The sequence below is a fragment of the Schistocerca gregaria genome, chromosome 8 (genome assembly GCF_023897955.1).
Source record: "Schistocerca gregaria isolate iqSchGreg1 chromosome 8, iqSchGreg1.2, whole genome shotgun sequence".
NCBI lineage: Eukaryota > Metazoa > Arthropoda > Insecta > Orthoptera > Acrididae > Schistocerca > Schistocerca gregaria.
Genome location: NC_064927.1, coordinates 370,411,113 through 370,432,043, shown reverse-complemented (window position 1 = coordinate 370,432,043; position 20,931 = coordinate 370,411,113). Strand labels below are relative to the sequence as shown.

At 44.1% G+C, this 20,931-nt stretch overlaps 1 protein-coding gene across 1 annotated transcript in view; it reads right to left on the bottom strand.

The window, feature by feature from the left end:
* Window positions 1-11,404: 11,404 nt before the first annotated feature.
* The window catches only part of LOC126284836 (uncharacterized), a 69,769-nt gene continuing 60,242 nt past the window's right edge, over window positions 11,405-20,931 (bottom strand). The window contains exons 4-5 of the mRNA XM_049984056.1: window positions 20,363-20,493; window positions 11,405-12,367 (exon numbers count right to left, since the gene is read on the bottom strand). Of these exons, the coding sequence (XP_049840013.1) occupies window positions 12,153-12,367; window positions 20,363-20,493 (346 nt within the window). The 3' untranslated portion in view covers window positions 11,405-12,152. The remainder of the gene's footprint in view (window positions 12,368-20,362; window positions 20,494-20,931) is intronic.

Sequence of the window (20,931 nt, the reverse complement as noted above, 5' to 3'; positions counted from 1 at the left end):
GTGTCATATTTGTTTTAACGATGTGTACTAACAAGGACAGTTAATCAGGAACAGTACCCAGTAATGCGCCGGCGGCTCAGTAGCGCAGTAGTTCGGCGGTAGGAGTCAGGAGTGGCCAGGCCAATTCTGTCACTGCTGGGTTACGATTTGTGATTCCTCGTGGTTTACTGTCCCTGGTAATACATATCGACAAAACAAATATCGCACTAGACTAATACGGAATCGCTCTAGCGAAAGGGCACGTAAAATTCCGCTTTAGACGTCATTTTATTTGTAACTGGAAACAAATCGACGCTTTCCATCGAATGTGGGCTACGCATGAAAGACGTGATGAGCATTATTTATCTGGGATGACTCCATCAATACAATGAAAAAAGGAAATTGCAGATATCTGTCGAAACACCATAGAAAATGCGCCTGACGCCTCTAAGAACGGACACCCTATGTAATGCTTTAGTATAATGATAATAACACTTTGTTTACTTAGTTCATTGCTTTTGCACAATTCCCTAGATATTGGAGTACAGGAAATATAGGGTTCGACGGAAAATTTGAACACTACATACATCATGAAATTGATTTTATATAGATAATAATAACAACAACCTTCACTACATAGACAGAGCCGTATTTTGCACAATAGAAAATCGAAGAGCGCATTCATAATTATAATTCTGGGTTTTCAGTGTGTAGAGGAGGGGGGGGGGGAGCTTCTCCTCCCCTCTATTGCCTTACTCAACATCCCGTGATTCGTCTGTCACACCTGCGGTCACACAAACAATGTCACATTTGTCTTTGCTTTTACGTGCCTGGAACATTCCGTACCGTCATTCAAGTTGCAAAGAGCATCCGCACGTTAGTAGATCTCCACGTAAACAACTAAGAAGTATCGTCTGTTAAACGTGCCTAATTTCTGTAATCGCCATTTTAGAGACTCTTAGCTTTCATACTATATACTTTATTCTCTGAAAGTTATCTGATAAATCTCTAAATTGGTACGAATAAAAACACACACAAAAACATTTTTTCGGGAAGTTCATGGCCCTCACGAACCGGGCGAGAAGGGGGGGGGGGACGTTTGTTAAAAGTTTTTATATTTTAATGCATAGCGATTTGATATCCATCAGTTAATTTTCAGAGAAGAAGTAGCAAGAAAACTAGGAGCCCTTTTGGATCCATGTGTCCTTTGCGAGATCGAATCTCTATAATTTTATCTTCACGGTCTTTCCCCATGATGTACATAGATGGAACCAGTATATTTTTTGACTTTTCTAGGAACGTACGTGCTCGTAGTTTTAACAGTAAAACGCAAATATCTCATAAATCTGTATTTCTCCAGTCTAATCAGTGTAACAGCCGGAGCTGAGACACACGCGAAATTGGTAGAAAAAAGCAACTTTTCCCATTTTTCATTTCAAATGTATTGTGGCCTCTTTATAAAATAAAATGATTTCCATACACAAGCGATGGTTATTTTTTGCGAAACTTACACATGCCTATTACGTTACCTTTCACCTGCAACGCCTGCTTGTGTGTCACAGGCATTTTGCCATAACCTCCATCAGATTTGTCGTTTTTGACTTTTTTTCGTTTCCTATCCGTTCCCTAGCTGATGGTTGAACGTTGTATCTCTTTACATTATGAAGGTACATTTACGTAATGAAATCCAGACTACTGCTATAGTAGGAGTTAAGTGTTTTTATTGTGATGGATCCATTTAGACTGGATTGCCGTCTTCAGACGATGTCCATACATCATCAGTAGTACTCTATTCCAGCGTGGTGCAGATTTAGGACTCTTTTGTTAATTTTGTGGTTTGCTACTGTCAACCCTCCTTTCTCGTAATTTTATGACGTTTTATCGTCAGATTTGACAGATTGACAGTTGTTACAGTTGGATAAAACTATAATAGAAAACAGAATGACAGCAACCACTGATGATACATGGGGATGTTCCGAAGACGGCAATGTAGCCGAAATGGATTCATCACAATAAAGACACTAAACTGCTATAGCAGCCGTTCGGATTTCATCTCTCTAAGAGATACGTTCAAAGCTACGGGCCCATTGGATCGTAAGGAAGGTATTTTTCTTTTTGTTTCTTTGTGCACGTCAATTTCTGTAGCAGTACCACTGTTTCAGTGAAGAAGACGGCGCGACTGAGGTCATCTTCTCCAAATGGAACATTCACAGAATGGAACCGTAACGATTTAGAAGGCATGACTAGAAGCTGTGAGTTTTTTCATAAAATACGAAATGATGGAGATCTGCAGTACAACCTTTGTCTCAGCATCCTGAAAGCTAGTGCAAATATGAAAGAGTATTACCTCATTGTGAAAATTATGTACCTGGAACCTTGCTTAATGGCATTCTAAGTATGGTGAGGCGCAGAACTCGATGAAGTTTGAAATCAGTAAATGAAAATCGTTTACCGAAGACTGTATTTGTGCGCTATGAAACAGTAAAAGTGGGTGGTTTAGAAGCTGTTCTATCTTTTAACGAAGGTGTATAAAAGAATTGACGTGCTGGACAGATTAGGAGTCAATCTAAGCACAACTCAGGACGGGCATAAAAAAGTATCGATTTTTTTTTTTAAAAGTGCCGGCGACAGAAGTAGGTGTAGGCTTCTCAACTGCGCAAAATAAGTCAGAAAGCAAGGAAGTGTAACGACGAAAAGAGATATCATTCCCTTGATTCAGACGATGCTGAATACACAGCAGTAAAATATTAACTATAAAAAATATGCTTGAAAGTTGTACGTTACAACCAAATTAGACTTTAAATTTCCTTTTCCCTAAGTTACATTTATTTCTCGTATAGGCACAATCAGTTCTAGAATCACCAGGAGTAGTACAGATTTTCTGCAGTCGTTATATCACGCCTCATGAACAAACCTATCTTCATTTCCTATTGGTGAGTTTACCACTTGTGACTCAAAGACAAAATAATCAGTTTTTTAAAAATTGTTAACAAATTGTTTAAAAAATGTCAGTTCTCTAAAAGCTCACTGAGTTTGAATCTGCATTAAACAAAAACAATGATTGCAGAAATTCTAATTTCCTATTTTCGAAGTTCTGTTCAAACAGTTTATCGAGGAACGGTCCCAAATATCCTAAAAGTTAACACTGCCAGTATAGAGAAATCCTGTCCAGGACGTGTCCACTTAGTGAGGCGTATACAGGCAAGAAGCACTGATAGAAAGAGTAGTAAGATAAGGAAGACAAGGAAGCTCCACCATATCTGGTGGTACTCCCAAAAAAGATTAAAGAATTAAAACATATATTGACAAATTTGAAGAGAAAGTGAAAGCAGAAAAAGAAAGAGTGGGCAATTTCCGTTTTGTGGACTATTTAGTAATTTTAGTTGCAAGTGCAAGAGCCTAAAATAAATTTTCAGCGAACTTAAGCCAGTTTTCAGCAATCAGCAAACCCAAAATAAGAAACAGATGTACTTGTGCAGAGAGGACCTGATACAAGGGCTCACAGGGTTCTCTCTAGATAGGCTACAGGTGACGTAGAGAACCGCAGCTACAATGGCTCGGGCAGCGGTCGTGGGCGCAGTTCCTCCTTCTCGATGTCACCGACAGTAAACACCTGAAACTGTGCAGGTCCGAGTGTTTTAAGCACTTTTGGTTGTTTATAGTACTCACACAAGTTGCTTGAAGTACACTAAAGAAGGTGGTGGAAAAACTCCTGATAGATACTGGCTAAGAGACAGCTATGCTGCCCCCACTAGTGTCTACCGAAATGATATCTCTGTAAATCAAATTTTCTGCCGGGCAACCTATAGCTATGGCCATCTAATCCAGCAGGCAGCCTAACATATGTTTCCATCACACCAGACGCAGACCCAGGCAAAGCAATTGCAACAACTCCATCAGGTGAAGTACCAACGACTATTCCGAAACCGGAAGGTATCAGCAGAGGCAACAACAACCACAAAAGCAGTAGTCCACTTCTCCGGAGCTACGACCATAGCATCAGAGAGAATGCTGGTTTGTCGGAAACGGATGTTTCGAGACTGTGTCTATGCACAAAAAGGAGGAAAACGTCAATGAGCCACTGTTAATAATGCTGTTCACTTACATAAATAGAGCGTTACCGATTGCGAACCGACAAGTTCATATGGTTCAAATGGCTCTGAGCACTATGGGACTAAACTTCTGAGGTCATCAGTCCCCTCGAACTTAGGACTGCTTAAACCTAACTAACCTAAGGACACCACACACATCCATGCCCGAGGCAGGATTCGAACCTGCGACCGTAGTGGTCGCGCGGTTCCAGACTGTAGCGCCTACAAGCGCTCGGCCACTCCGACCGGCGACAAGTTCATCCTCAGGAGTTTAGATTACGTTTGTTGTTGGTTACATTAGTTGCCACATGTACAAAAACAGTTCACTGTGAGAGTGCGTGTGTATGAGTGTTTGTGTGTTTGTGTGTGTGTGTGTGTGTGTGTGTGTGTGTGTGTGTGTGTGAGTGTGTGTGTGTGTGCATGCGCGCGCGCGATCGAGTGCGCTGTTCTGCAGTATGTGCATATTTATGCTTCAATGAGCAAATTGTATCCCAATATAGCAATAATTTCTGAAACCTGGTTAACAGACGAAGTGCACCTGTAGGACAACTGTTTTAGAATTTGTGGAAAGGACAGGGATGACGGATTAGGAGAAGTTTCAAAATGTTCAAATGTGTGTGAAATCTTACGGGACTTAACTACTAAGCTCACCAGTCCCTAAGCTTACACACTACTTAACCTAAATTATCCTAAAGACAAACACACCCACCCATGCCCGATTGACGACTCGAACCTCCGCCGGTATCAGCCGCACAGTCCATGACTGCAGTGCCTGAGACCGCTCGGCTAATCCCGCGTGGCAGGAGAAGTTCAAGTTGTAGTGGAAAAACATTTTATCTGCCCTCCTTGTAGTAAAAAAGCAAATAATATTTCCACAGATATTTTCTTACTCGACAGAAGGAACTTGCAAGACATTTCGAATGTTAACGCTATGTACTCTCCTCCTCTTTCCCAAGTTCCTGCAGCCACGTGGTCACATACTGTATATTCAATCAGTAGCTGAAGAAATGTATGCTTGGAGAAGGTTTCAACGCACGCAGTTGCGTGTGATACGATCCGTTAAATGATTTCATCGGTAACAAACTCGCAGACTCCATTGCTCAACCAAACCTGTTCTTACTGAACAGCTTACACTAACTAGATCAGGCACTCCAATGCAATGCCCATCCTGGCCAGATATTGCACCAGTATCTTAGCACTTATCCTTAAAATGGTAACTGGAGCTGCTGACTGATATTCTACGCTGCGATCACCATCTTAATATAATCTCAGTGATGGCACATATATAATGTCGACAAGGATATACACTCCTGGAAATTGAAATAAGAACACCGTGAATTCATTGTCCCAGGAAGGGGAAACTTTATTGACACATTCCTGGGGTCAGATACATCACATGGTCACACTCACAGAACCACAGGCACATAGACACAGGCAACAGAGCATGCACAATGTCGGCACTAGTACAGTGTATATCCACCTTTCGCACCAATGCAGGCTGCTATTCTCCCATGGAGACGATCGTAGAGATGCTGGATGTAGTCCTGTGCAACGGCTTGCCATGCCATTTCCACCTGGCGCCTCAGTTGGACCAGCGTTCGTGCTGGACGTGCAGACCGCGTGAGACGACGCTTCATCCAGTCCCAAACATGCTCAATGGGGGACAGATCCGGAGATCTTGCTGGCCAGGGTAGTTGACTTACACCTTCTAGAGCACGTTGGGTGGCACGGGATACATGCGGACGTGCATTGTCCTGTTGGAACAGCAAGTTCCCTTGCCGGTCTAGGAATGGTAGAACGATGGGTTCGATGACGGTTTGGATGTACCGTGCACTATTCAGTGTCCCCTCGACGATCACCAGAGGTGTACGGCCAGTGTAGGAGATCGCTCCCCACACCATGATGCCGGGTGTTGGCCCTGTGTGCCTCGGTCGTATGATGTCCTGATTGTGGCGCTCACCTGCACGGCGCCAAACACGCATACGACCATCATTGGCACCAAGGCAGAAGCGACTCTCATCGCTGAAGATGACACGTCTCCATTCGTCCCTCCATTCACGCGACACCACTGGAGGCGGGCTGCACGATGTTGAGGCGTGTGCGGAAGACGGCCTAACGGTGTGCGGGACCGTAGCCCAGCTTCATGGAGACGGTTGCGAATGGTCCTCGCCGATACCCCAGGAGCAACAGTGTCCCTAATTTGCTGGGAAGTGGCGGTGCGGTCCCCTACGGCACTGCGTAGGATCCTACGGTCTTGGCGTGCATCCGTGCGTCGCTGCGGTCCGGTCCCAGGTCGATGGGCACGTGCACCTTCCGCCGACCACTGGCGACAACATCGATGTACTGTGGAGACCTCACGCCCCACGTGTTGAGCAATTCGGCGGTACGTCCACCCGGCCTCCCGCATGCCCACTATACGCCCTCGCTCAAAGTCCGTCAACTGCACATACGGTTCACGTCCACGCTGTCGCGGCATGCTACCAGTGTTAAAGACTGCGATGGAGCTCCGTATGCCACGGCAAACTGGCTGACACTGACGGCGGCGGTGCACAAATGCTGCGCAGCTAGCGCCATTCGACGGCCAACACCGCGGTTCCTGGTGTGTCCGCTGTGCCGTAAGTGTGATCATTGCTTGTACAGTCCTCTCGCAGTGTCCGGAGCAAGTATGGTGGGTCTGACACACCGGTGTCAATGTGTTCTTTTTTCCATTTCCAGGAGTGTAGATGGGATGGCGGGAGCTTCCATAGGCGTATAACCTGGCAAGGATACCAAGCAATATAAACTGAGGTGTTTAATGCTTATACACCTAACGGTGACTCCACCGTAGATAGATGTACTTTAAGAAAGTTGTCAGTTGCCGTTGAATTGTTGCACAGTGTTCTTATGCGATCGTCATAAGACGGTTTGTAAAAAATGTAATGTAGTATGACCAGCTCCTGCCGTCGGGTAGACCGTTCGCCGGGTGCAAGTCTTTAGATTTGACGCCACTTCGGCGACTTGCGTGTCGATGGGGATGAAATGATGATGATTAGAACACAACACAACACCCAGACCCTGAGCGGAGAAAATCTCCAACCGAGCCGGAAATCGAACCCGGACCCTTAGGAGTGACATTCTGTCGCTCTGACCACTCAGCTACCGTGGGCGGACAAGACGGCATGTGATAAACATATTTAAAATTGATGCATATAACAATTTTGTAGACATGAGGAACAAAACTGCAAGATCACACGTAACGCAAGAAAGGGAGGCTGGATTAAATGTTGTTCCAAACTTGGGAGCAATGTTTTAGCACAAACACTTTGGAAAAAGACTTTTTTTTTTTAAGAAGCAGAAGAATGTAGCCCAGGCAAAGAAGGACAACACAGTCATTCATGGACCTGTTAGCACCACCCTATGTGCCACGAGGGGTGCTTGAGTTGACCTTCCAGCAACGATATGCACCTAATTATACATCACAGCTGGATACACCTTTTAGTATCAACGAGGAAGAAAAATATAGGCTAAGACAAAATATCTTACTGCATAATTTTTAATCTCCCATACCAAATAAAAATCATTCTCCTCGTGTTGATCAAAGATATGTTTCAAAACACCTATATCCCTGAGTAATGTAGGCGAATCTAAATGGTGCTAGTCTCCAAACTGGGAAAAGATTCAGTGTCAGTCTACTCTTTCTTCCCAAGATTAAGAATAAGATGATCGAGAACAGATCTGAGTGGTTTGTAAAGAATAATAAAGTACTTCACAACAGGATATTTGGTTTCCCTAAAAATGTGAGGGCGACAGATTTACTAAGTACTTTTGTTACAGATGTGCAATTAAACTTATCCGACAATCTGGAATTTACTAAGTACTTTTGTTACAGATGTGCAATTAAACTTATCCGACAATCTGGAATACGTTTGCAGCCTTTGAACATATATAGAATGATATTGTAATGTTGATATTTCTATATTACGACAAACTATGTGAGCTTCGTGTACGACCCAAAATGGTCAACTTGTGCCCCCACTTACTACACTACAGCATCTTAAGATTAAGCACGGCGGACGGACAACTTATTTCTAGAACCATCTACAAATGTTTGCCACCAGGGGATCCCTTACGGCCGTTACTTTTTACATTTATGTCCCAGAGATCGGTCAACAGTTACGTTACCAGGTCGCCTTTCTACAGTATGTGGACGACATTGTCGTATAGACCGAGCACAAGGATTATCTGCAACGAGGTGCCCACAGTGTGGTGAGAGGATGAAACTTCTCCTTTGAATGTAAAAAATGACAGTGCTGGAAAAACTCTTTCGTAATTTGATTTTCAAACAGCTGAGCAAACTCAAAGTACTTAGGCAGTTTTCTCTTTACTTATTCTGATCCTCACTAAACTGACACGCAATATTTTAGCGCAACGCAAACTGACTTTCAATAATCCCTACAAAAGAATGGCCCGGACTAACAATAACTTCTAACTTCCATGAATCACTTACCTCACAAAAATCTCACTGCATTACAGCAAGCGGCAATACTGCCACCTAAATAAAAGTTTCTAACTACTGAAGGCACTAACTACTGACAGACATAGTTAGGAAATGAAAGATTTTGATAGAGAACAATCAATGTATTTACCTTAATAACGTTCAATCCAATTGAACAAATTTCCTTTCTCTGATGGACACACGTCCCTATCGTCCGCTCATAGTAACCTCTCAAAACTCTGGCATCTCTCTCCTCACATCCACCACTGCTAGCTGCTCACCTCCAACTGCCCAACGCTACGCCCTGTTCACATCCAACTGCCCAACACTACACACGCAAATATTCCAACAATGTGTCCAGCCAGCCACAGACTGCACACAGCGCAGTCAGCTATTTTCATACAGAGCACTACGTGGCGTTGCCAACATAAAAACCTAAACAGCTTACTTACAAGGAGTACCCAAGACAGGAATGGATTCAGTGCCTGGTATATTCCGTTTGGCTGTCTTTATTAAATCCATGGTAGACACAGAAACAATTTTCTTGAACATTAATGATCACTCTATTTTAGCATTAACTCATGTTAAGTTTCTGTGTATGTCGGGTTTCAATGAAATGATTAAAACACGGCGAATGGAATATCTCATGACAAAGACCTGGAAATATGCTCGCTGTAGCTGTTGATATTGGACTACAGCACCGCAGGTACACGAAAAATGGTTAGGGTGCCGATATGTGGTGTTTGTCAAGTGTGGATAGGGTCTCAATCTGCTGTGTTTTAATTACTTCACTGAAACTCACAACTTGCAGTCCAATGACGCATTAACGGCTGGATTGACATCACAAAAAAAAGAATCACAAGAACTGCAGTTAGATGTGTTCCGAAGCCGGCCGAGGTGGCCGAGCGGTTCTAGGCGCTGCAGTCTGGAACCGCGCGACCGCTACGGTCGCAGGTTCGAATCCTGCCTCGGGCATGGATGTGTGTGATGTCCTTAGGTTAGTTAGGTTTAAGTAGTTCTAAGTTCTAGGGGACTGATGACCTCAGAAGTTAATTCCCATAGTGCTCAGAGCCATTTGAACAGTTTTGAACATGTGTTCCGCATTCAACATAGTGTTTTTGTGGAATGGTTCAAATGGCTCTGGGCACTATGGGACTCAACTGCTGTGGTCATCAGTCCCCTAGAACTTAGAACTACTTAAACCTAACTAACCTAAGGACACCGCACACATCCATGCCCGAGGCAGGATTCGAACCTGCGACCGTAGCAGTCGCACGGTTCCGGACTGCGCGCCTAGAACCGCGAGACCACCGCGGCCGGCCGTGGAATGTCAGATCACTTAATCAGGCAGGTAAATTAAAAAATTTAAAAAGGAAAATGGATAGGTTAAAGTTATAGTGGGAATTGGTGACGTTCGGTAGCAAAAGGAAAAAGATATGTTAAGGAAAGGCAAACCTACGTTTCTGACCGTTGTTGACTTAGAGAAAGGTATTGAATGTTGACTGGAATAATCTCTTTCAAATTCTGAAGGTGTCAGTGGCAAAATACAGGGAGCGCAAGACTATTTACAGTTTGTAGAGAAACCAAACGGAAGTTAGAAGAGTCGAGAGGTACGAAAGGGAAGCAGTGATTGAGAAGGGAGTTATTCAAGCTGTGTGTTGAGCAAGCAGTGAAGGAAACAAAAGAAAAATTTGGAGTAGGAATTAAAATGTTTGGAGAAGAAATAATGCTTTAAGGTTTGCCGACGGCATTGCAATTCTGTCAGAGACAGCGAAGGACCCGGAAGAGCAGTTGAACGGAATGGACAGTGTCTTTAAAGGATGATATAAGATGAACATCAACAAAAGCAAAACAAGGACGTGGGATGTAGTCGAATTAAATCAGGTGATGCTAAGAGAACTAGATTAGGAAATGAGACACTTAAGGTAATAGATGGGCTTTGCTATCTGGGAAACAAAATAACTGTGGTAACATCGAGTATAGGTTTAAGTGTCAGGAAGTCCTTTCTGAAAGTATTTGTATGGAGTGTAGCTATGTACAGAACTGAAACATTTAGACAAGAAGAGAATAGAAGCTTTCGAAATGTGGTGCTACAGAAGAATGCCGAAGATTAGATGGGTGGATCGCGTAACTAATGAGGAGGCACTGAATAGAATTGTGGAGAAGAGAAATTTATGGCAGAACCTGACTGAAGAAGGGTCGGCTGGTAGGACACTTTCTGAGGCATCAAGGTATCACCACTTTAGTAATAGAGAGAAGCGTGGAGGGTAAAAATCGTAGAGGAAGACCAGGAGATGAATACATTAAACATATTCAAAAGGATGTAGGTTGCAGTAGTTACTCGGAGATGAAGAGGCTTGCACTGGATAGAGTGGCGTGGATAGCTGCATCTAAGCAGTCTCTTGACTGAATATCACAGCAACAGCAACAAACGTGGTATACATGTTATTTCACGCTTTCCTAGAAAATGATGTAATCACAAATTGACAAAAAACGAACACAGAGTACAAATACGAAAGATGCATACCAATTTCTTAATGAAAACAACATATTACGTCACGTAGTACACGATTGTATCGCGTATAATCGGATAGTGGCTGTAACAAAGTTGCGTAACATAGATGAAGTTACATAATAATAAAAGAATATGAGACAGATTTGTAATAAAACGACATCAAACGTCAAAATAATATTAGAGACGAAGGAAGGAAACTAACACTGACCGTACTTATAGCGGACAGCTGATTGGATGGGGTGGGAGGGGGGGGGGGGCGAGATGGGGTAGGAGGGAGGAGGGAGGAGGGAGGAGGGAGGAGGGAGGGGGAAGAGGCGGAGCTTGAGAGAGCAAGTAGAACTCAAATAAACGATAAGAATATTTTTTAGACATCTTCGTCACAAAATAGAAGTAAGAAGAAAGACATAAAACACATCAGATACAAGATAAAAAATAAAACAGTACACAAAATATTTTAATACTGGTGTTAGATTTGTGTCTACAATGTGCATATATACGATGCTATGTTTTTAAAGTCTTTACGTATGTTGTATTTTTAACTATTTTATTTAGATGTTGCAACTGACAATTACATATGTACGTGACACCAAGGAATACCCCTTTAACCCGATGTTATGGTATTTGTATCTTCTACGGAGAACAGTTCACCTTAATTATTTTGGCACACTGTATACTATTTCTTACATGTTTCTGTTCCTATATGGGTGACTTGTACATAGTCGATTGATCGAAACTGGCTGTTGAGAAATAAGTACACACTACATCAGATTTTGCGGGTTTTGTGAGTTTGGTCTTTATATACACTGAAGCTATGCAGCGCTGTTTACAAGAAATGTTCTATCACAGCAGCGGTAAATAGTTTTTTTTTCAATTACAATCGCCCACTTGTAGTTGTGGTACCATTCGCAGATAATTAGTGGCACTTTCACAAAATAAGAATGATCCTCCACGTGAAACGAGTTTGTAAATAAATTAATGAGTCTCTATGTACGGAATTTACACTGTCAGTTTATTTCAAGACAATGCAAGAAGGACGCAGCCTGTAGTCACAGTCTGAGCGATTACGGTGATGCCAGACGTGGTAGACACAGGATCAGCCGGAGCTTTGGTGGTCACCAGAGGAGAACTTGCAGCCCGCCGAGCGGCCTCTGGGCCCCGTCACCAGGAAGTCGACGTCCGCGTCGTCACCGGCACCGGCGCTGCACTCGAATGGTCGGAGCGTCACCATCGGTAGGCTCGCAGGTGGCGTGTCCAAGGGAAGCCTGTAGGCCGCCGAAAGGTAGCGCAGCAGGGCGCCCAACACCTGACCTGAAGGCAACAGCGGCAAGTAAGAGCGAAACGTTCACACAACACTTACTGAGTGAATGGAGCAGTGATGGCTCTGGGAGAGGTGTATGTGTACACTGTGACACAGGGGTATTACGACGTGTGATAGTGACATTAACTGCATTAATTTACTTGCGTATTAATTACTTCTATTGTTCCGGATAGACTGGTACAAACCGATCCTTGCAGATCAGTTTGGGTTCTAGAAAATTTTAGGAGCATGCGAGGCAATACTGACCATATAAGTTAAAGAAGGATTTAGCGTTATACGAAGCTTTTGACAATATTGACAGCAATACACCCTTTGAAAATCTGAACTTATTAGGGACAAAATACAGAGAGGGAAAGGTTACGGCATGTACAGTTTGAACAAAAATCAGGCTGCTGTTATAAGGATCGAAGAAAATGAAAGGGAGGCATTAGTTCAGAAGAGAGCTAGGATTGCACTGTCTCTCTCATTCTATCTTTACATTGAGCTAGCAGTAAAGGAAACCACGAAAATTTGGAAATGGAATTAAAGTTCAGGGAGATTTAATAAAGAATTTAAGGTTTGTCTATGACATTTTACTTCTGACTCAGGCTTGGAAGGTCCGTTGAATGGAATTTATAGTGTCTTGAAATAAGAGTATAAAATCAGCATCAATAAAATTAAAACAAGGGAGTGGAGCTTAGTCTAATAAAATCAGGCGAATATGAGGGAATCGAATTAGGAAATTATAGACTAAAAGTAGTACACGAATTTTGTTATTTGTGAACCAAAACAACTCACGTTTCCCAGGGTACAGAGGATATGAAATACAGATTGGCAATAGCAAGAAAAATTTTTCTATATCAGAGAAATATTTTAACATCTAACATATATTCTAAGTGTTGGGAAGTCTTCTCTAATGATAAGTGGCAGTCTACTTCCGGACTGACACGTTTCTTGTTTTATCGTCAGTGTACTTTAATTCATTTGCTTTGAGTTTCATCGAGTCTAGATAATGTATGTTGATGTTTATAGAAAGAAATATTAAGCAATTATTCCCTATCTAGACTGCTGGAGAAGAAAATTAGTACACCTGGTAAGACGAGGTCCATTTTCATTTGATGACGGCATATGGCACGTGGGGGGATAGTAGATATGTATAGTGGATAGTTACAACGTTGTCCATGAACATATAGCGCAGTGGCGTAGCTACCAGAGCGACATCTGTGTCTACACTTTAGTAGGGAATTCTCACAGGCAGAAGGCTCGGCGTGGTGCTAACATATGAAACAAAAAGGTAACCAATCTCTCACAAAGAACTAAGCAAGTTTGAGAGAGGTCGAATTGTGGCCTCCAGAGCGGCGGGATGGTCCTTTCGGAGAGTTGCCACCCAAGTCGGACGTGCTGCTTCAGTTGCGCAGAGGTGCTGGTATCGGTGGTCACGTGAACATTTATCACTCCCGTAGACGAGGTTCTGGACGACCACGCGGCACAGACGCCGTCCAGGATCGTCGTATTATAAGGGCAGCAGCAGCAGGTCGAACAGCAACCACAGCACAGATAAGAGGGCTTGTGAGATCAGATATGTCAACGCAAACTGTTGAGAACTGGTGTACATCAGTTGGATTAGAGGCACGAGCACCTCTAGCCTATCTCACACTCGTGCCCAGCATCGACGTGCGTGGTTCGGCCAGTGCCGCCAGACGGTCTCTTGGAAGGTGGGATAACGCGCCGTTGTCTTCAGCGATGAAAGCTGATTTTGCCTGCAAGCAAGTGATGGTCGTTTACGCGTATGACATGAGCCTATTGAGTGCTGTCTCGTATAGTTGATACGTCCAAGACACACTGTCTCCACCCCAGGTATTTTGGTCTGGGGTGCGATAAGCATCAACTCCCTTTCACCTTCGGTGTTTCTGGAGGGGACGTCAACCAGTGCTCGGAAAACACAGACTGTTGTTAGACCTGTTCTTTTGCCATTGTTGCAACAGGACGGCGATGTCTACACTGCCGCCGGCCGATGTGGCTGAGCGGTTCCAGGCGCTTCAGTTCGGAACCACGTGGCTGCTACGGTCGCAGGCTCGAATTATGCCTCGGGCATGGATATGTGTGATGTCCTTAGGTTAGTTAGGTTTAAGTAGTCCTAAGTCTAGGGGATTGATGACCTCAGATGTTAAGTCCCATAGTGCTTAGAGCCATTTGAACCATTGTGTCTACCTTGTCCATCAAACTCAATATGGTCTGCAATATGTGCAGCAACTTCCCTAGCCAACACCACTTGTCTATAGTCGAGCACCTGTGGAATATGATGGGACGGGAAGTGACTCGTACGACTTGTCAACCAACAGCACTTACAGAAATACTTGAAGACGTCAAGCAGGCGTGGCATAACGTATCCCAGGGAAGTATTCGTCAACTGTACAATCGACTGGATGCCAGAGTGAGTGCCTGTATTGCCACCTGTGGAGGCTACACCATGTACTAATAACGGTGTTTCTGCATGGCTCAATACCTGGTGCCTCAGAGCCGCTTTTGCTATTGATCTGTAAATGTAATCTTTTCATATACTGCCTACGCACTGTTTCGACATTACATTTTGGTGAAGTGGAAATCTCCAAAATGTTGTACTAATTTTTTGTGCCAGTGTATGTATTCATAATTCGCATGTGAATATTGGTTTTGATGGTAAAGGAAAGTTCTGTAAGCGCTCAAGAACGACAACCACCCTTTTGGCTTGAGGGCGAGGTATGGTGAGGCAGAGCGGCACTGTCAGGCTCACAGGCAGACTGGTTTGGCCGACCGCCCACCCCTCCACTGAGTGGGTCGCCATCAGGATGTGTGTGGCCATACTCTGACTGCATGGCGTACCCGACATGCCTGCACTGATGAAATGTGGGCGGTAAGACAAGCGGGTAAAGATTGGCCACCAAACGGACGCACCTGGAACAGGTTCAAATAGCTCTGAGCACTATGGGACTTAACTTCTGAGGTCATCAGTACCCTAGAGCTTACAACTACTTAAACCTAACTAACCTAAGGCCATCACACACATCCATGCCCGAGGGAGGATTCGAATCGTAGCGGTTGCACGTCTCCAGACTGTAGCGCCTTCGACCGCTCGGCCACTCCTGCCGGTCCTGGAACAGGGACACAACCTCTATAAAATCACCCACACAAAGGCGAACGGATCGGGGCAGAACTTTTTGGCAAGGGGACTCGCGGTCTGGTCAGCCTTCTTACAGGCTCCTTTTATACGCCACCTGCTGTCAAACTCAGAGCCATCACCAAGCCATATTTCACTCTAGTTGTGGTCTGGGTAGCTTCCTACAAAATCAGATATTGGAGCTTAGTAAGCTAGTGCAGCCAAGCTTAAAGCTACCCATTCACAGTCCAACAGATAGGTCGACTCACTAGCCAACCCTCATGCTGACCTTCCTGTGTGTGTGTAATGGAGACTGTTTGGCGTATTCTACTTGCCTGCACTGACAGAGTAGGGTGGCACCGAGCAGTCGGGGCTAACAGTAGAGCTCTGCTGGAAAATCTACTCAGAACGTGGATTTGGTCGGGTGCCTTAACTGTTTGACAACAGAAGTTTCTTTTCAAGTTGGACATTCCTCCCTAGAAGTGAGTGGTGTGAGGTTTGTGGACACCTGGCAATCATGAGATACGGAGAGGCCCATGTCTTCATTTGGGACAGTTGTAATAAATCGTAATAAATCTCATGAGTCTATAGAAGTTAAGAATTCACAACTGATCATTAGTATTCATAGAATTTTCTACTTGTGTAGAAGTGAAACTAAGAAGTATAACGTTACATACAAGAAGAGAATAAGATCTTTGGCAAAGTACTGCTGCAGAATAATGCTAACGATTAAGTATGTAAATCAGACAACTAATGAAGAGGTAAAGAATCGAATGCGGAGAAAAGAAATTTATGGGAGAATGTGACTAACAGAAGAGGTTGGCATATAGGACTTCTTGAGGCATCAATGAATCGTCAGGCAGGAAATGAAGGGACACGTGGGAGGGAAAAATAATGTACAGGGATACCAAGATTTGAATACAAAAAGCAGTGAAAGTGGATGTAGGTTGCAACAGTTTTGGAGAGATGAAGAAGCTCACACTGGGTGGAGCAGCGTGGACAGTTGTTCAGTCTTTAGACTGAAGACACCAACTACAACTGATTTATTGAAACTTTCCTGGCTGATTAAAACTGTGTGCCGGACCGAGACTCGAACTCGGGACCTTTGCTTTTTGCGGGAAAGTGCTCTACCATCTGAGCTACCCAGGTACGACTGACGTCCCGTCCTCGCATCTTTACTTCTGGAAGTATCTCGTCTCCTACCTTCCAAACTTCACAGAACCTCTCCTGCGAGCCTTGCAGAACTAGCACCCCTGAAAGAAAGGATATCGCGGAGAGCTGTCTCATTCTGGGAACATCCTCCAGGCTGTGCCTAAGCCATGTCTCCGCGATATCCTTTCTTCCAGGAATGCTAGTTCTGCAAGGTTCGCATGAGAGCTTCTGTGAAGTTTGGAAGGTAGGAGACAAGATACTGGCAGAAGTAAAGCTGTGAGGACGGGGCGTGAGTCGTGCTTGGGTAGCTCAGGTGGTAGAGCACTTGCCCGCGAAAGGCAAAGGTCCAGAGTTCGAGTCTCTGTCCGGCATACAGTTTTAATCTGCCAGGAAAGTTTCATATCAGTGCACACTCCGCTGCAGAGTGAAAATCTCATTCTGGAAACAGATTTATTGTTTGCAGCCACAGAGAAACCACTTATTGGTGTATAATGAACTATATACAAAAATATACTTTCTATACGTTATAGTATTACCATGTATAATATTACCAAAACACAAATATCACGAAAAAGAAAGTAAGAAAAACTGATTCCTGCTCTTATGAAACTACTATTTACACCATAATATACTACTAGAACTACAGGGTTCTCGTAAGACCCAAACAGACACAACTAAACTTCATCGCATTCTATGACTACGATTGAAAGCTCAAGCTCATCTACATGGGGAAGAATTTCAACATGACAAAGAACGTATCAACGAAAAGGCGATGTAATGAGCCACCTAAGCGTTCTCAAGGTGTCACATTCTGGTCATGGGAGTAAAGACAGATGCAACCTTGTAATATCATGTATCATGTACAGGGTGTTTCTGTGGTGTTGGTATACTCTTTTAGGGATGACACAAGAGGGAAAATGTATGAATTTGATATAAAAAACAGTGATCTGAAAACGACTGATTCAAAAGCGAAAGCGAAATTCAGAAAATTACAAATTTACCTTTGGTGTTGTAACGATAGTAAAAAACAATATATTCATTTTTGTAACAGATGTATTTATCCGTGCTGTTTGCATAAGGTACTACGTCCATAACAGTTTCCCAAAGTGGTCTTCTGCAATTTCTACGCATGCTTGACACAGAAATGCAAAGTTGTGTCTTACCCGTCTGAACAAACCTGGTATTGAAAAAAAATTTCAAGTTTAGCGATAATTCTTGCCACGGTAGCCCCTTTAGTTTCAACGGTTCCTCGTACATAAACGCTGCACATGAATCTCAGCAGAAGAAATCAAGTGATGTGAGACTACGTGAACGAGTTGGCCACGAAACAGAGGCTGCTCTCACTGTGTATCTTACGGGGACCTGTCTCATGTAAGCGTCCACAAGTAAGACTAGGTCTCCATGATGACGGAAACACGTTTACTCACGATGATCAAACGTGATGAATTACGGATGGACTGTGTCTCTCACAGACACAGTACATGTTGGTGCAGTTAATCCGGGAGAAAGCATATACCGGCCTATTAACCAATCACTGACAAAGCCTGGTGTGTTTCTGGGGGACCCCTGCAATGCCGTCAACCCGCAATGTAGTAGCGGTGTGCGGGTCATCGCTGTAGCTCCGCGGGCGCACCGGTCGAAGTAAACCGAACTTCGCCTGCCCCGCAAAAAAAAACAGATTAGTTCAGAAGGCGCGCGCAAGAGCAGTAGAGGCCGCCACGTCTACAGACCCTTTGCTGTACCAGCCGCGCCATTTTCTTCAGCCAATCCGAGCCCACACCGCTAGACCAACAGCTATCTGGTAGTCATCTGCCACGCGGGTATAAGTGCCCTCGCCCGGCGAGCACCAACATAATTAGAAGATCGCCGCCGTCCGGTGTGACGGAGTGGTTCTAGGCGCTACAGTGTGAAACCGCGTGACAGCTAAGGTCGCAGGTTCGAATCCTGTCTCAGGCATAGATGTATGTGATGTCCTTAGGTTAGTTAGGATTAAGTAGTTCTAAGTTCTAGAGGATTGATGACCTCAGAAGCTAAGTCCCATAATGCTCAGAGCCATTTGACCCATTTAGAAGATCGCCAGCGATATGCCGCCGCCCTGACTCGACGTCGCCCTTGCCAATAGAGACCACCGCGCATCGCGATCCGCTGCTCCAACCGCGGACTCTGATGCTGGAGCTTCCTGTACTGCTCGTGAGATGGGTCTTTAAATTTCTGCCTACTGTTGATGTGTAAGAAGATAGTCTGCTGCATTTGCGAGAGAGCTTTTCAGAAGATAGTCTCACACAGAGATTTACTTGTGTTGTTTCCCAAGAACTTTAAGTTGTCAAAGAAGTCATTCCTGAATTTTCAAGAAAGTCTTTCCTTATTTGTTTTGAACTGCTAAGGATCTCAGAACTTATATTTGTGAACATAAACTGATTTTGTTAATAAATTGATTTTTGAGTGCTATCAGCTGACTTACTGTGAAAGTGCCACAAGCTGGGGCAATTCAGTGCTCACCCACAAATTATCTGCACATATACCTTGGTGGCCCTTTGGAGCTGCAGTGTGGCAAGACTCAGCTGTTCGTGCATGACTGCGTCGATGGTGAAGTAGACTTCGTCCGCGGACAGTATGCACACAGGAGAAATGAGGATCACCCACAGAGGGCTGTGACACGCACTTAACGTGCGCCATGTTTGATGTCAGTGGGAATTCCGGCTAGCTCTTTCAGTGAGTAGTAAGGCTGCAGCTGCAGATGTTAATTTTTTGCTCTGAAGTGTGCACGACACCTAACTAACGTACAACTGGACGAATAATGTTTGAAGGCTCATCATCCACATGAGCAGCCATGTGTCTTCCAATTTGGGAGCTTCTACAGCTCGTTAACTTACTTCCATTAATTGTACGAACAGCCTTGGAAACATGATACGCGTTGGATGTGCGGGGGTAGTCTGATACAGCTTCTCGGCTTCTTTACACTTCCTTTTGCTTATCCATATACAAAGGCAAGTCTTTTAATCCTGCAACGTCATTTAACTAACGCAGTTCGATTACACTCTCACTTTGTAAATATCGGATGTTGTCCTATAGACATCAGGTATGACCATGTGAACACATCATTTCGTCTGCTGTGCATTCCAAGTGTTTCCCTCCGCGATGTACAATTGTGCATGTTGGATGGATTAAAGCTACATACGTCGACTCCATAGCGTTAATCCCGTCTAGTATGGAGCCTGATGCACTCGAGAAACAGCAAATTGATTTTATTTAACTTTGCACCCAGAAAATCTACCTGTCACTGGAGTAAATACTGTAATGTCGACGATAAGTTATTTTCAAGTTGTCCCAGGGGCTGAAAACACAGAAATAGTCAACATTAATAAAATGAAAAAAAAATGGGAGCCTAGGTGGTGTCATGGTCAGTAACATTCGAAACATTCACACCGCATCACGCAAGCTAGCGTGCTTGCATCCTGTGTGTTACACTATACGAGCAAGTCTACGATCTTAGTACGTAACAAATCTGTTTATTACATCCTACAAAGAACGATTCTTAGATTCTCCTCATCTGTTGGTATTTACTCGATAACATATTCTTCATCTATATTTTTAGTAGAGGATGTTCCCAAAAGTCCTCAGAAACCAATGAGCTTGCCAGCTCAATTTAATTCCCGATGCTTATCATTACATTTTTGACCTATGACTGTGTCAGATAACAGCAGCAGTAACTGCTCACCTTTGATGCGGTAGCGGAAGCGGCAAGTGAAGTGGTCGTCCGGCGGCTGAACGAGGCCTCGCAGAATGACGTCAGGCTGCGTCTGCGCGCGAAACCGGCACTCCAGCGCCGGAAAGGACACTCGCTGGAACCTGCGGACACGAGAGGAGCGGATAATGTCAGGTACCGCGCTAGAGGCAGGCTAGGCGCATACTAGACGCAGTAGAGAACAGCGAAAGCTGACATATGTAACAGGTAGTCCGAAGCGTAAGACGCGAGGGGCGAAACGCTCATTGTTAGGGTGGCAATATGCCAGTGTCGGTATTTCAGGCTGCAGCGCAAGTGCCAGCTGACAAACCTGCAAACATCTCCGACTTCTCCACTTCAGGAACAGTACATCTATTCCAGTGCCTAAGAGTTAATCCAGGTGTTTCAGGAAAGGGCATATTTAATTGCAAGACAAATGACATACGACAGTGACCGAATAATTTGACACGCAGTTGCTCCTGCCCTTTCGAGTTGCCTCGCAACAAGCAAAGAGTCACTTGTTCCTCAGAGGATGTTTGCCCGTTCGCAGACTCGTCTGCTAG